The 12,490-nt window shown below is 43.8% G+C and overlaps 1 protein-coding gene across 1 annotated transcript; it reads left to right on the top strand.

Moving 5' to 3' along the window:
* Window positions 1-3,624: 3,624 nt before the first annotated feature.
* On the top strand, window positions 3,625-7,139 carry LOC129504366 (uncharacterized). Its single transcript, XM_055317021.1, has 3 exons — window positions 3,625-4,779; window positions 5,522-5,799; window positions 6,103-7,139. The coding sequence occupies exons 1-3, from the start codon at window positions 3,693-3,695 to the stop codon at window positions 6,463-6,465; spliced, it is 1,728 nt and encodes a 575-aa protein (XP_055172996.1). The 5' UTR covers window positions 3,625-3,692; the 3' UTR covers window positions 6,466-7,139.
* The last annotated feature ends 5,351 nt before the right edge of the window (window positions 7,140-12,490 follow it).

The raw sequence follows: 12,490 nt of genomic DNA, 5'->3' as shown, positions 1-12,490 counted from the left end.
TTATAATAGTTCATGAGCAAGCCTAAGAGTTGTAATTTCTTAAAACTTTTGATAATCGAAAATGTATCTTTTGCTTCTTTTTTTCACTTGCACTACTGTATTTAGTATTTTCTATTTAATTATATTATTTTGCACTTTAAAGTTTTATTCCATTGCATTGAATTTCTTTATTTTATTTTTATGGTGAACTACCTTTTCTTTTTCTTTAAGATTCTCTAAACAGATGTGATGCTGTTCTGGATTTATTTTCTTTCTTTTTTTTTTTCTAAAGATTTTATCTATTCATTCATGAGAGACACAGAGAGAGAGAAACAGAGAGAGAAGCAGGCTCCATGCAGGGAGCCCGAGGCAGGACTTGATCCCGGATCTCCAGGACCATGCCCTGGGCGGAAGGCAGGCACCAAACCACTGAGCCATCCAGGGATCCCTGGATTTATTTTCATTCACTGTACAAAACTTGTCAAATTTTTGAAATGGGACTTCTTTTATTTAATGATTTATTGAAAACTCCTTCTGAATTGCACCTGAAATGTCTAAAAATGTTCTTTAGAACATCTCAATATATCTTTTGTAATTTTATTCACTTCTCTGTAATATATCTGTGTTCTTCTTATTCTTTCTTCATCTGTATTTAACAGTTTTTTAATTCACTAACTTGTGTTTTTATATGTCTTATTTACCAAATTTTGTTATTCTTTTTAATGTATTTACACATTATATAGTTATAAGTGTAATTACATATTTACCCATTATATAATATATGTGTAAACATAATATTATATATAAGCATATAAATATTATGTTTGAATATATTATATATTAGATCTTTCCGAATTTCTCTTAATTTAGTTATTATCATGAATCCTTATAATCCTGCTGTTTTTCTTCCAATTTTCACTAATGATAAATTTTTTTTTTGAAGATTTTGTTTATTTATTCATGAAAGACACACAGAGAGAGAGAGAGAGGCAGAGACACAAGCAGAGGGAGAAGCAGGCTCCATGCAGGAAGCCCGACGAGGGACTCGATCCTGGGTCTCCAGGATCACACCCTGGGCTGAAGGCCGTGCTAAACCGCTGATCCACCCAGGCTGCCCAATAAATTATTTTTAATTTTATGTTTTGCAATCTTTGTTTGTAAATTTATTCTGAACAGAGTTTTAGATGTAATTGTTTCCCTTGTGGCAATTCCTTGTGTTTGGGTAATCGATTATTTCCCCAGAAAAAAAAAAATAATACATATATATATATATATTTTTTAATTGCATCTTATCTAATGTTACATAACTCATGGGAAATACTGACTTTAGACTAATTTTTATTTCAGTTTCTCATGTTTAAGTTTCCTAGAGCACATGAAAACTACAAATTCCTATTCGATATTGAATAAAGCATAGTATACTAATGGTAAATTCTCAACTCCTTTCTTTTTTAAAAAGTTAAAATCAAGGCTTGCAAACAAATAGAAAATGAATATACTTTAAAGAGGTTATTTAATTAATTAAGGAAGCAAACAGTACAATGTATTTAAATGACACAAAATACATCTGAGAAGCTGGCATATTTAGAAGTTATTTTAAAAAAGAATGTTAGGGATCCCTGGGTGGCGCAGGGGTTTGGCGCCTGCCTTTGGCCCAGGGAGCGATCCTGGAGACCCGGGATCGAATCCCACGTCGGGCTCCCGGTGCATGGAGCCTGCTTCTCCCTCTGCCTGTGTCTCTGCCTCTCTCTCTCAATGTGTGACTATCATAAAAAAAAAAAAAAAAAAAAAAAAAAAAAAAAAAAAAAAAAAAAAAAAAAGATGTTAGGGTATGATGGCTGACTTAGATATAAAACATGGATTACTGCAGGGTCATGAATCTGTGAGGTTATTTGTTTCTACTAGGTATAAATATTTGTGTCTTAATAGAACAAAAATTAAAAGAACAAGTCTCTACTGGGACTCTGGGGGAGGGAAGGTCAGTGGTTGAGTGTCTGCCTTCAGCTCAGGGCATGATTCTTCGGTCCACATCATATTCCCTGCAGGAAGCCTGCCTCTCCCTCTGCCCATGTCTCTGCCTCTCTCTGTCTCTCATGGATAAATAAATAAAATCTTTTAAAAATAAAAAAAAAAGAACAAGTCTCTACTGAAGAAACCTCCCCCCCTTGTAAGTAGGGCCAGCCCTAATCCAGAGGCAGCCCATCCAGTCTTCTTCCTGAAATTTTAGCAACTAAAAGCATTCTGTTTACAATAAGAAAACCGTTTTCCCCCCCCACACCCTGATTGGAATGTCCCTGAATAGGTTCATGTTGACCCTCCCCAAAATCAACCTGGATGCCATGCGACTCCCGCGGTTCTTTTGTCTTTAGGAAGGTTCTTTCCTTTTGCCTTTTAAAAGACACCTGTAATTGCTAATCGGGGCTCTTTTCCTCCTCGGAGGCGGAGAGCCCGTTTGCGCAAACGTTCAATAAACCCTCTTGCTAATTGCATCTGCCTGTCTGGGGTCTGAGTCTCTGGGGCGTCCACCGGGCCACGTTGGCACCCGTGAGCCAGGGTCCAACATTTGGGGGCTCGTCCGGGATCTGAGACGCCCCAGACTCAATCCTAAGACTGGCAGGAGGTAAGACCGAGCTCGCTAAATGTCCTATCTGTCTCGTCCGTTTGTCTGACTGGCCGGGTCTGTTTTGTGCCGGGTCTGTATTGTGCCTGCAGGACGCTGTACTCTGTATTCTGTATTTGGACCAGCGGGGGAGGCAGACGTGCCCAAGACCCCTGGTCCCCCTCCGGAGTCGGACTCCGGAGTGGTCTGGAAGAGGAACGGAGCCCCGGCACTCCCTCCTCTTCGGGGAGGGTCGTGGTTCGCGACCGCTCCCATCTGAATCTGCCGCGCCAGTCCTGTCGTTCGTGTGCGTCTGTTCGTTCCGTGTTTCTCTTCCTTTCCTGTCCTCCTCCTCACCGCTCACCCCTTCTCTACACCCATGGGGCAGACTGTAACCACCCCTTTAAGCCTCCCTCTAGATCACTGGAAAGAAGTCGCCGGCCGGGCACACAATCTCTCGGTCGAAGTCAGAAGACGAAGATGGGTCACCTTCTGCTCCTCAGAGTGGCCGCTTTCAACGTCGGGTGGCCCAGGATAATACTGACATTATCTTGCAGGTGAAGGCCCTAGTCTTCCAGCCAGGACCCAATGGACACCTCCACCAGCCGACCTAGGATGACCGCCAACAGCTCCTGCAGACTCTCCTCACCACGGAGGAGAGACAGCGCGTCCCGGGGGCGGATGGGAGGCCGACCCAGCTGCCTAATGAAATTGAGGATGTTTTCCCCTTGGTTCGCCCGACCTGGGACTACGACACTGTTGCTGGTAGGGAGCGGCTCCGTCTCTATCGCCAGGTACTCCTAGCGGGTCTCAAAGGGGCAGGGCGTCGCCCCACCAATTTGGCAAAGGTACGTGCTATAGTGCAGGGAAAAGAGGAGACGCCGGCAGGTTTTCTGGAGAGGTTAATAGAAGGCTATACTGGCCACCGTAGTACAGGGCTCGGGGCAGAGTAAGTCAGGACAGAGTAGGGACCTGGGAGACAAAAGAGGACCACGGGTTGAACGAGACCAGTGTGCCTACTGCAAGGAAAAAGGACATTGGGTTAAAGATTGCCCAAGGAAGGGCCAAACGCAGGGACCTAAAAAGAAGCCCATTCCTGTTTTGTCCCTAGAAGATGAAGATTAGGGGTGTCAGGGCCAGGAACCCCCCCCCCGAGCCTCGGATAACCCTTAAAGTGGGGGGACAGCCGGTGACCTTCCTGGTCGATACGGGAGCTCAACATTCAGTTTTAACTGAGGCAAAAGGACCCTTGAGCTCTAAAACGTCTTGGGTTCAGGGGGCAACTGGAGGCAAGTTATATCGATGGACAACCGAACGGAAGGTCCACCTGAGCACTGGGCAAGTAACGCATTCCTTCTTACTGGTCCCAGACGGCCCTTACCCTCTCCTAGGCAGAGACCTTCTTTCAAAAGTAGGGGCCCAGATACATTTTCAGCAAAAAGGGGCCACTATTACTGGCGCAGGAGGGCAGCCCCTCCAGGTACTGACCTTGCGCCTAGAGGATGAACACCGGCTGCACGAGGACTCTCCACCGTCCGTGCAGCCCCTAGATTCTGAATGGCTCACTAACTACCCTCAGGCCTGGGTGGAAACGGCCGGAATGGGACTAGCTGTAAACCAGCCGCCCATAATTATAAACTTAAAACCCTCGGCCACCCCCATATCGATCCGGCAATATTCAATGAGCAAAGAGGCCAAAAAAGGCATTCGGCCACATATACAGAGACTATTACAATTGGGCATTTTAATACCTTGCCAGTCGCCCTGGAATACTCCTCTATTACCCGTAAAAAAACCCGGCACAGGAGATTACCGGCCGGTACAAGATTTACGAGAGGTTAACTGGAGGACAGAGGACATACATCCCACGGTGCCGAATCCCTACAACTTGCTCAGCACCTTACCCCCAAGCCATGTCTGGTATACGGTGTTAGATCTAAAAGATGCATTCTTCTGCCTGAGGTTAAGCTCTCAAAGCCAGCCTATTTTTGCTTTTGAATGGAAAGATCCTGAGACGGGATTCTCAGGACAACTCACTTGGACAAGGCTGCCACAGGGATTCAAAAACTCCCCTACTTTGTTCGATGAGGCCTTGCATCGGGATTTGGCAGATTTCCGAGTTGGCCATCCGGACCTCGTCCTTCTGCAGTACGTGGATGATTTGCTCCTGGCGGCTAGGACAGAACAGGATTGTGTAAAAGGTACGGGGGCCCTGCTTGAGAGACTGGGAGAACTGGGGTATAGAGCCTCCGCCAAAAAGGCCCAAGTAGGCCAGAGACAAGTGACCTATCTGGGATATCTCCTGGAAGGAGGCCAGAGGTGGCTGACGGAGAGCCGCAAAAAGGCTGTAGCCCTGATCCCAGCACCCACTAATGCCAAAGGACTAGGAGAGTTCCTCGGCAGTGCTGGGTTCTGCCGCCTCTGGATACCCGGGTTTGCGGAGATGGCGGCTCCCCTATATCCTCTCACGAAATCCAACACCCCCTACCACTGGGGAAAGGAGCAGCAATTGGCTTTTGACAAAATAAAAAGGGCCTTATTGACCGCCCCTGCCCTGAGCCTCCCAGATGTAACCAAGCCTTTTACGCTATATGTTGATGAACATAATGGAATAGCCAAAGGGGTCCTAACTCAAAAACTGGGACTCTGGAAAAGGCCCGTGGCATACTTTTCAAAAAAAATTAGACAGCGTGGCTGCAGGATGGCCCCCATGTCTCCGAATAATAGCGGCTGTGGCAGTCCTGGTAAAAGACTCAGACAAGTTGACTTTTGGCCAACCCCTCACTGTGGTGGCCCCCCACGCCGTAGAGACAGTCATCCGCCAGCCCCCTGATCGATGGCTCTCAAACGCCCGGGTCACCCATTATCAGGCCATGTTACTGAATTCTGAGCGGATACAGTTTGGAACGGCTACATCTCTAAACCCGGCCACCTTGCTTCCAGAAACCGAGTCCCCCTCCCTAGTAATGCATGATTGCCACCAGATCCTAGCTGAAGTCCATGGCACCAGAGGGGACTTGACGGACCAGCCTTTGCCAGATGCTGAAGCAACCTGGTACACCGATGGGAGTAGCTTTCTACGAAATGGCTGGACAGAAGCTTTCCCCACCAAGCAAGAAACCGCCCAGGTGGATGTCAAGAAAATCCTGGAAGAAATTTTCCCCCAGTTTGGACTGCCCAAGGTAATAGGGTCGGACAACGGCCCCGCCTTCGTCTCCCAGGTAAGTCAGTTGGTGGCCAGATTACTGGGGATAAATTGGAAATTACATTGTGCATACAGACCCCAGAGCTCAGGTCAGGTAGAAAGAATGAATAGAGCAATTAAAGAGACCCTAACTAAATTGACATTGGAGACTGGCACTAGAGACTGGGTCCAACTCCTCCCTGTGGTTCTGTTCCGAGTCCGGAACACTCCCGCGCGCCATGGGCTAACTCCTTACGAGATTCTCTATGGAGGTCCCCTACCAGTAACGGACTTAATAGATTCTGCTATTGACCCTCTTGCTAACACTCCCGGTTTACAGGACAGGCTAAAGGCGCTCCAGATTACCCAGCACCAGATCTGGAAGCCCCTTGCGGCTGTCTACCGCCCCGGAGACACAACCGGCCCACACCCGTTCCAGATCGGGGACTCCGTCTACGTCAGGAGACATCAGTCCAGGACGCTTGAGCCCCGCTGGAAGGGCCCATATACTGTCCTACTGACCACCCCAACCGCCTTAAAGGTAGACGGCATTGCTGCTTGGGTCCACGCCTCACACGTCCAGCGCGCCCCATCAACGAGCACCGCTGACGCCAGCCAGGACGGACCGGACGAGCCGCTCCAATGGAAGCTCCACCGCACCCAAAACCCGCTCAAGATAAGACTTTCAAAAATTGTTCAATGACAGTTGTTATATTCCTACCTCTCCTAGCGCTCTTCACCTCCGCCAAAGGTGACCCTCATGCCCTCAAAAGGTTAACCTGGCAGGTACTAACGTCTGGGGGTGACGAGGTCTGGTCTATAACTAAGACCGCCCCCGTGGGAACCTGGTGGCCTGACCTATATCCTGACCTATGCAAGCTAACCATAGGGGCCCCTAGCCCATGGGACCTAGAGGGATACTTCGACACCTCTAGAGCCCCTAACCAAGAAAGCCCTCCAGGGCGACTGGGATTAGACCCATGGGGAGGATGTGGCACGCCTGACAGAAGGGCCATGCCAAGCACTCTTCCCTTTTATGTCTGTCCCGGGCACCACAGAGATCGCAGGCTAAATCCCACCTGTGGAGGAGGGGAATACCTTCTATTGTAAAAATTGGGGGTGCGAAACTACGGGGGATACAGAATGGAGGCCCTCCTCCTCCTGGGATTATATCACTGTCAAGGCTAACTATACTCACCCGACATTTAGCAAATGGAAAACCCTTAATTATGGGCCCTGCCAAGGGTGGTGTCATCCCCTACGGATATCCTTCACGGAGCCCGGAAAAAGGGCTACTTACTGGGCCAATGGATATACGTGGGGACTCAGGTTATACAAAGAAAGAACAGATGATGGTTTTATATTCAGAATTAAACTAAAAATAGAATCCCCAGACTCCGTGGCGATCGGGCCTAACGCGGTCCTCGGGAACAAATAGCTCCTGCTAAACTACCAGCCCCGGCCCTAGCCGCAGGGAGTGCCGCACCCACTAACTTCGCGGTCACTCCAACCCCTCGGTCGTCACCCGAGACCGGACAAATCTTATCATAGGGGCATTCCTGGCCCTTAATCGAACCAGACCCGATGTAACTAAATCCTGCTGGCTCTGCCTTGCACCACCCCCCCCTTATTATGAGGGAATTGCTACTTCAGGGACCTATAATAACATCACTAGCACTCAGGGATGCACACCCAACTCCCAACCACAATTCACCCTTACAGAAGTTACAGGACAGGGAACCTGCATAGGAACACCCCCCCGGGGCTACCAGAGACTCTGCAACACTACCACCCCGATTTTGGGGACTGATTCTTACCTGGAGCCCCAGCCGGGAACTTGGTGGGCATGCAACAAAGGCCTCACCCCCTGTGTGTCGGCTAAGGTTCTAAATAGCTCAAACGACTTCTGTGTCATGGTGCAGATCATACCCAGGGTGTTCTATCACCCTGCTGAAACTCTAGAAAATCAGTATGATAAACATCCCACCCGTTTTCGGCGCGAACCTGCTTCCCTAACCTTAGCCGTTATGTTGGGACTAGGGGTCGCTGCTGGGGTGGGTACCTGGCGCAGCTGCTCTGATCCAGGGCTCACGGCGTTATCTAGAACTCCAAACAGCTGTAGATGAGGATCTACGGACACTAGCGCAGTCCGTTTCTAAGCTAGAACAGTCCCTCCCCTCACTCTCAGAAGTAGCACTTCACAACAGGAGAGGCTTGGATTGACTAGTCCTGAAAGAGGGAGGACTGTGTGCGGCCCTGGGAGAGGAAGGCTGTTTCTATGCAGACCATTCTGGAGTCATCAGAGACTCCATGGCCAAACTCAGGGAAAGGTTAAATAAAAGACAAAGGGACCGGGAGGCCCAGCAGGGCTGGTTTGAAAGCTGGTTTAATCAGTCTCCCTGGTTGACCACCCTAATCTCTACCATTCTGGGCCCTCTAGTTATCCTGCTCCTGCTGCTAACTTTCGGCCCCTGCGTCCTCAACCGGCTGCTCCAGTTCATCCGAGAAAGATTGTCTATTACCCAAGCTCTGGTATTAACTCAGCAATGTCGGGCCCTCCAAACTGAAAAAAAAAAAAAAAGTTCCCTAAGATTTTAAGGTTAAAATCAGCCCAAACAAGAGGAGGGAATGAAGAAACCTCCCCCCTTGTAAGTAGGGCCAGCCCTAATCCAGAGGCAGCCCATCCAGTCTTCTTCCTGAAATTTTAGCAACTAAAAGCATTCTGTTTACAATAAGAAAACCGTTTCCCCCCCCCACACACCCTGATTGGAATGTCCCTGAATAGGTTCATGTTGACCCTCCCCAAAATCAACCTGGATGCCATGCGACTCCCGCGGTTCTTTTGTCTTTAGGAAGGTTCTTTCCTTTTGCCTTTTAAAAGACACCTGTAATTGCTAATCGGGGCTCTTTTCCTCTTCGGAGGCGGAGAGCCCGTTTGCGCAAACGTTCAATAAACCCTCTTGCTAATTGCATCTGCCTGTCTGGGGTCTGAGTCTCTGGGGCGTCCACCGGGCCACGTTGGCACCCGTGAGCCAGGGTCCAACACTACTAAGTGTGATTTTTAACCACTAGGAAGCAGCGAAATGAACTACGTGCATTACACTAGAAAAACCTAGCTAGCCTTAATCCCCAAATAACATTGAGGTATACGCTGCTCAGTTTTCTTTCTTCTTTCTTTCTTTTTCTTCCTTCCTTCCTTCCTTCCTTCCTTCCTTCCTTCCTTCCTTCCTTCCTTCTCTTCTCTTTCTTTCTTTCTTTCTTTCTTTCTTTCTTTCTTTCTTTCTTTCTTTCTTTCTTTCTTTCTTTCTTTTCTTTCTTTCTTTCTTTCTTTCTTCTTCTTTCTTTCTTTCTTTCTTTCTTTCTTTCTTTCTTTCTTTCTTTCTTTCTTTTTCTTTCTTTCTTCTTCTTCTTTCTCTTATTTCCATATTTGAGAATATTTCCCTGACACGTTTTCCCAGCATCCACCACCAACCTACCAAGAGGATGCATATCTCAAAATCCTACCCCTTCTGTTGGCTTTCCTCTATTCCAAGCCGGCTCAGAGGATTAATATCATTTCCCTTTGGGTATTTCTGCTTCTATTCTATGTTATTTAACTCAACTACTCATTTTAAACAATGATTATTATATTTTACACAGTATTCTTGGGCATTTATACTGCAAAGGACCTCAAGCTATCTTTCTTATTTGTCTGCTCTAACTATAATGCCTTATTATGGCCCTTCTCAAACTGCAATATCTTGTAAACTTTATTAAACACAATAGATTATCTTTTCTTGGGTGCCTGGGTGGTGAGTCAGTTAAGCATCCAACTCTCGATTTTGGCTAAGGTCATGATCTCAGGGTCATGAGATGGGGCCCCAAATTAGGCTCTGTGCTCAATGAGGTGTCTGCTTAAAATTCTTTCTTTCTCTCTCCCTTACCCATTCCCCCTCACACACACACACACACACACACACACACACACTCTCTCTCTCTCTCTCTCTCACTCTCACTCTCTCTCTCTCAAACAAATAAATAAATCTTTAAAAAATTATCTTTTCCCTTTTCTGAATCTAAATAATGGTTATTGTCTGTCTCTCTTTTATATACCTTTTTATCTAATTTTATCATTTTGGACACATACACACACACACACAGAATCACATCTTCTAAGGTAGAAACTAAATCTTGAGTATAGTCAATATATTCCTAAAGAACCCCAAAACTGTTTTCCAAAATAAACTGTATTTTTATATAATTTTACCACTTCCTGTAATTATCAGTCTTTTTTTTTTTTACTTTTCCTTCACCCCCTCCCTGCCCATGACATTCAATTAGTTTTTTATTTCTGAAAGGAGCACATTATTACTAAATTAATTAGGAGGTTGAAATAACCCACCACTTTTAATTATTGCTCTGTTATTTTTTCATTTCTTCTTTCCTTCTTTCCTGACTTCCTTTCTTTTTCCCTTTGTCCCTCCCTCCTTTTTTTTTCCTTCCTTCATTCCCTGTTTCTTTTTCTTGGTAAGCTTAAGGAGTTTAATTTGTATAATTTCTGTATAAAGAAGTGTTATTATATTTGCTCTAACTGTTCAAGTAGATCATAAAGGGCAGCCCCAGTGGCTCAGCGGTTTAGCGCTGCCTTCAGCCCAGGGAGTGATTCTGGAGACCCAGGATTGAGTCCCATGTCAGGCTCCCTGCATGGAGCCTGCTTCTCCCTCTAAGTGTGTCTCTTCCTCTCTCTCTCTCTCTCTCTCTCTCTCTCTCTCTCTATGTCTCTCATGCATAAATAAATAAAATCTTAAAAAAAAAAGATCATAAGTGTTTTGGTGACACTGAGTCTACATAGATTCCCTTGCATCTAAGCAATATTATTTAGACTTTGAATAAAGGATTGCTAAATATTTGTCTTGTGAAATTAATCATGAATGGCTACATATTGTTATTTTCTGCTATCTTGTTGTTTCTTCCTTAGAAATACTAAATAATCCCCTTGCCACAAATTCTTCATATGCAAAACCTTGGACAGTCTCACATTATTATATATGCTTTCACTTATCAGTACACTGCCAATACTTCAGAAAAAAATGGTATTGTAATAAAAGGAAAGCAGCTATAAGAAAATTTCTGGGCAAGACACTTCGTAAGACTTTAGAAAGTAAATCAAATAAAAATAATTCATGAACGACGAAGCATGAATTCACCAGCTTAATATTGTAAAAAAAAAAAAAACCAAACAAACAACATTTGAAGAAGAGGTCTCAATAATATTGCCTAATGTTTCATTCCTATAGGATAACTTAGTAAATCATATGTTTTAGGGGTCTTGGTTTTTTACCATTTTTTCTCCAATTCTTTTATATAAGAGTATAGTGGTCTTTAATTGAGATTTTTTTTTCTTTTTCTCTATGGCAATAAGTACAGAAACTTCCAATGAAAACTGTCTTTTAAACCTATTCCTGAACTCTGTGAAAGTGCTTATTGTATTTTATTTTAGCCGCTTAGCTATTAGCCTGTCAGTCACAAAGAAAGTGAAATCAATTAACAAGGTATCAACCACTGTGCTAGCACTTGCTCACATTTTTCTCTTCCACCTAACAGAATCTTCTCAGCATCTGAATGGATGCTAATTCGCAGGCATCTGATTAATAGAATAACAAATATCTTTTCATCTGATTTCATGTTTTTAACATAGGCAAGCTCTAGGTGGTTTCTAGTAGTGGAGTTTAGTAAGGATAACATTCATAAAATTCAATCATTAGCTTTCAGAGTTTCAAGTAATTATCATGGTAGACATTTTGTATACCTTTCCAAATAACAAAAAGGGTTTTTTTTGAGTTCAATATGAATTTTTGCAAAGAATACATTTCAGAAATATTAACCTATTTACAGAACAAAAAGTAAATCAGCAAGTAAAAATAATTTTGAAATGAAAAACTTTATAAATTCTAAATATTCATTGTCACAAATTAATGCCAAGTATTAGAGGATTAAGAGTAACTAAACCAAACTATCCCTAAATAGTAAATTCATTATTTACAATTTGCTTATAAATATCAACATTCTTGTGAGAATATAAATGAGAGACTTTAAAAGAATATTGATGTTTTGAAAATAGCTTTTAGAAAAAAAAAACAAAAAAACAAAGTGATTTTATGTCCTGAAGTGAAGACTCTTGGAGGCATTTTTTTCACATGGCCTGTCAAAATCTATACCCAAACCATAAGTGGATGTCTGAGTAATAATTTATCTACCTTTATATGATTTGTCAGGTTTTATTTTTCAAAACAAGAGTTGGTTGACATCAGCGATGTCTTTAGTTAAAAATATTTTCTGTTCTTTACCCAATGTATGTGTAGAGTGCTTTGACAGATTATATAAACATTACTAAATAATTATTAGTTAAACAACTCACAAGAATTTAGAATATCAAATAATGAAACATACATAAAAATAGAATTATTTCACAAGTTTATAGAAATTTTCAAATGTACAAATTAAATCAAGCTACCAAGATAAGTGTTTGTGGAAAATAGATGTTAGTGCTGCAGTGTAGGTCATAATGAAATTTCAACATATATTTTGAAAAAAAAATGTATATATTACTAAAGACACCCAGGATAAATATTTTGCTACTTTTAAAGGTCTTGTGAAGCCATAAATTTAATAGAACTTAAAAATATTTAAGGTACATTACCATTTTGAGTTCCCATTCCATCTGGTACTATGCTATGCAAACAGTAATG

Source organism: Nyctereutes procyonoides, unplaced genomic scaffold (assembly GCF_905146905.1).
Source record: "Nyctereutes procyonoides isolate TBG_1078 unplaced genomic scaffold, NYPRO_anot_genome, whole genome shotgun sequence".
In the NCBI taxonomy this organism is placed as follows: domain Eukaryota; kingdom Metazoa; phylum Chordata; class Mammalia; order Carnivora; family Canidae; genus Nyctereutes; species Nyctereutes procyonoides.
Note: the sequence above shows the minus strand (reverse complement) of the source record. Positions and strands in the feature narration are given on the sequence as shown.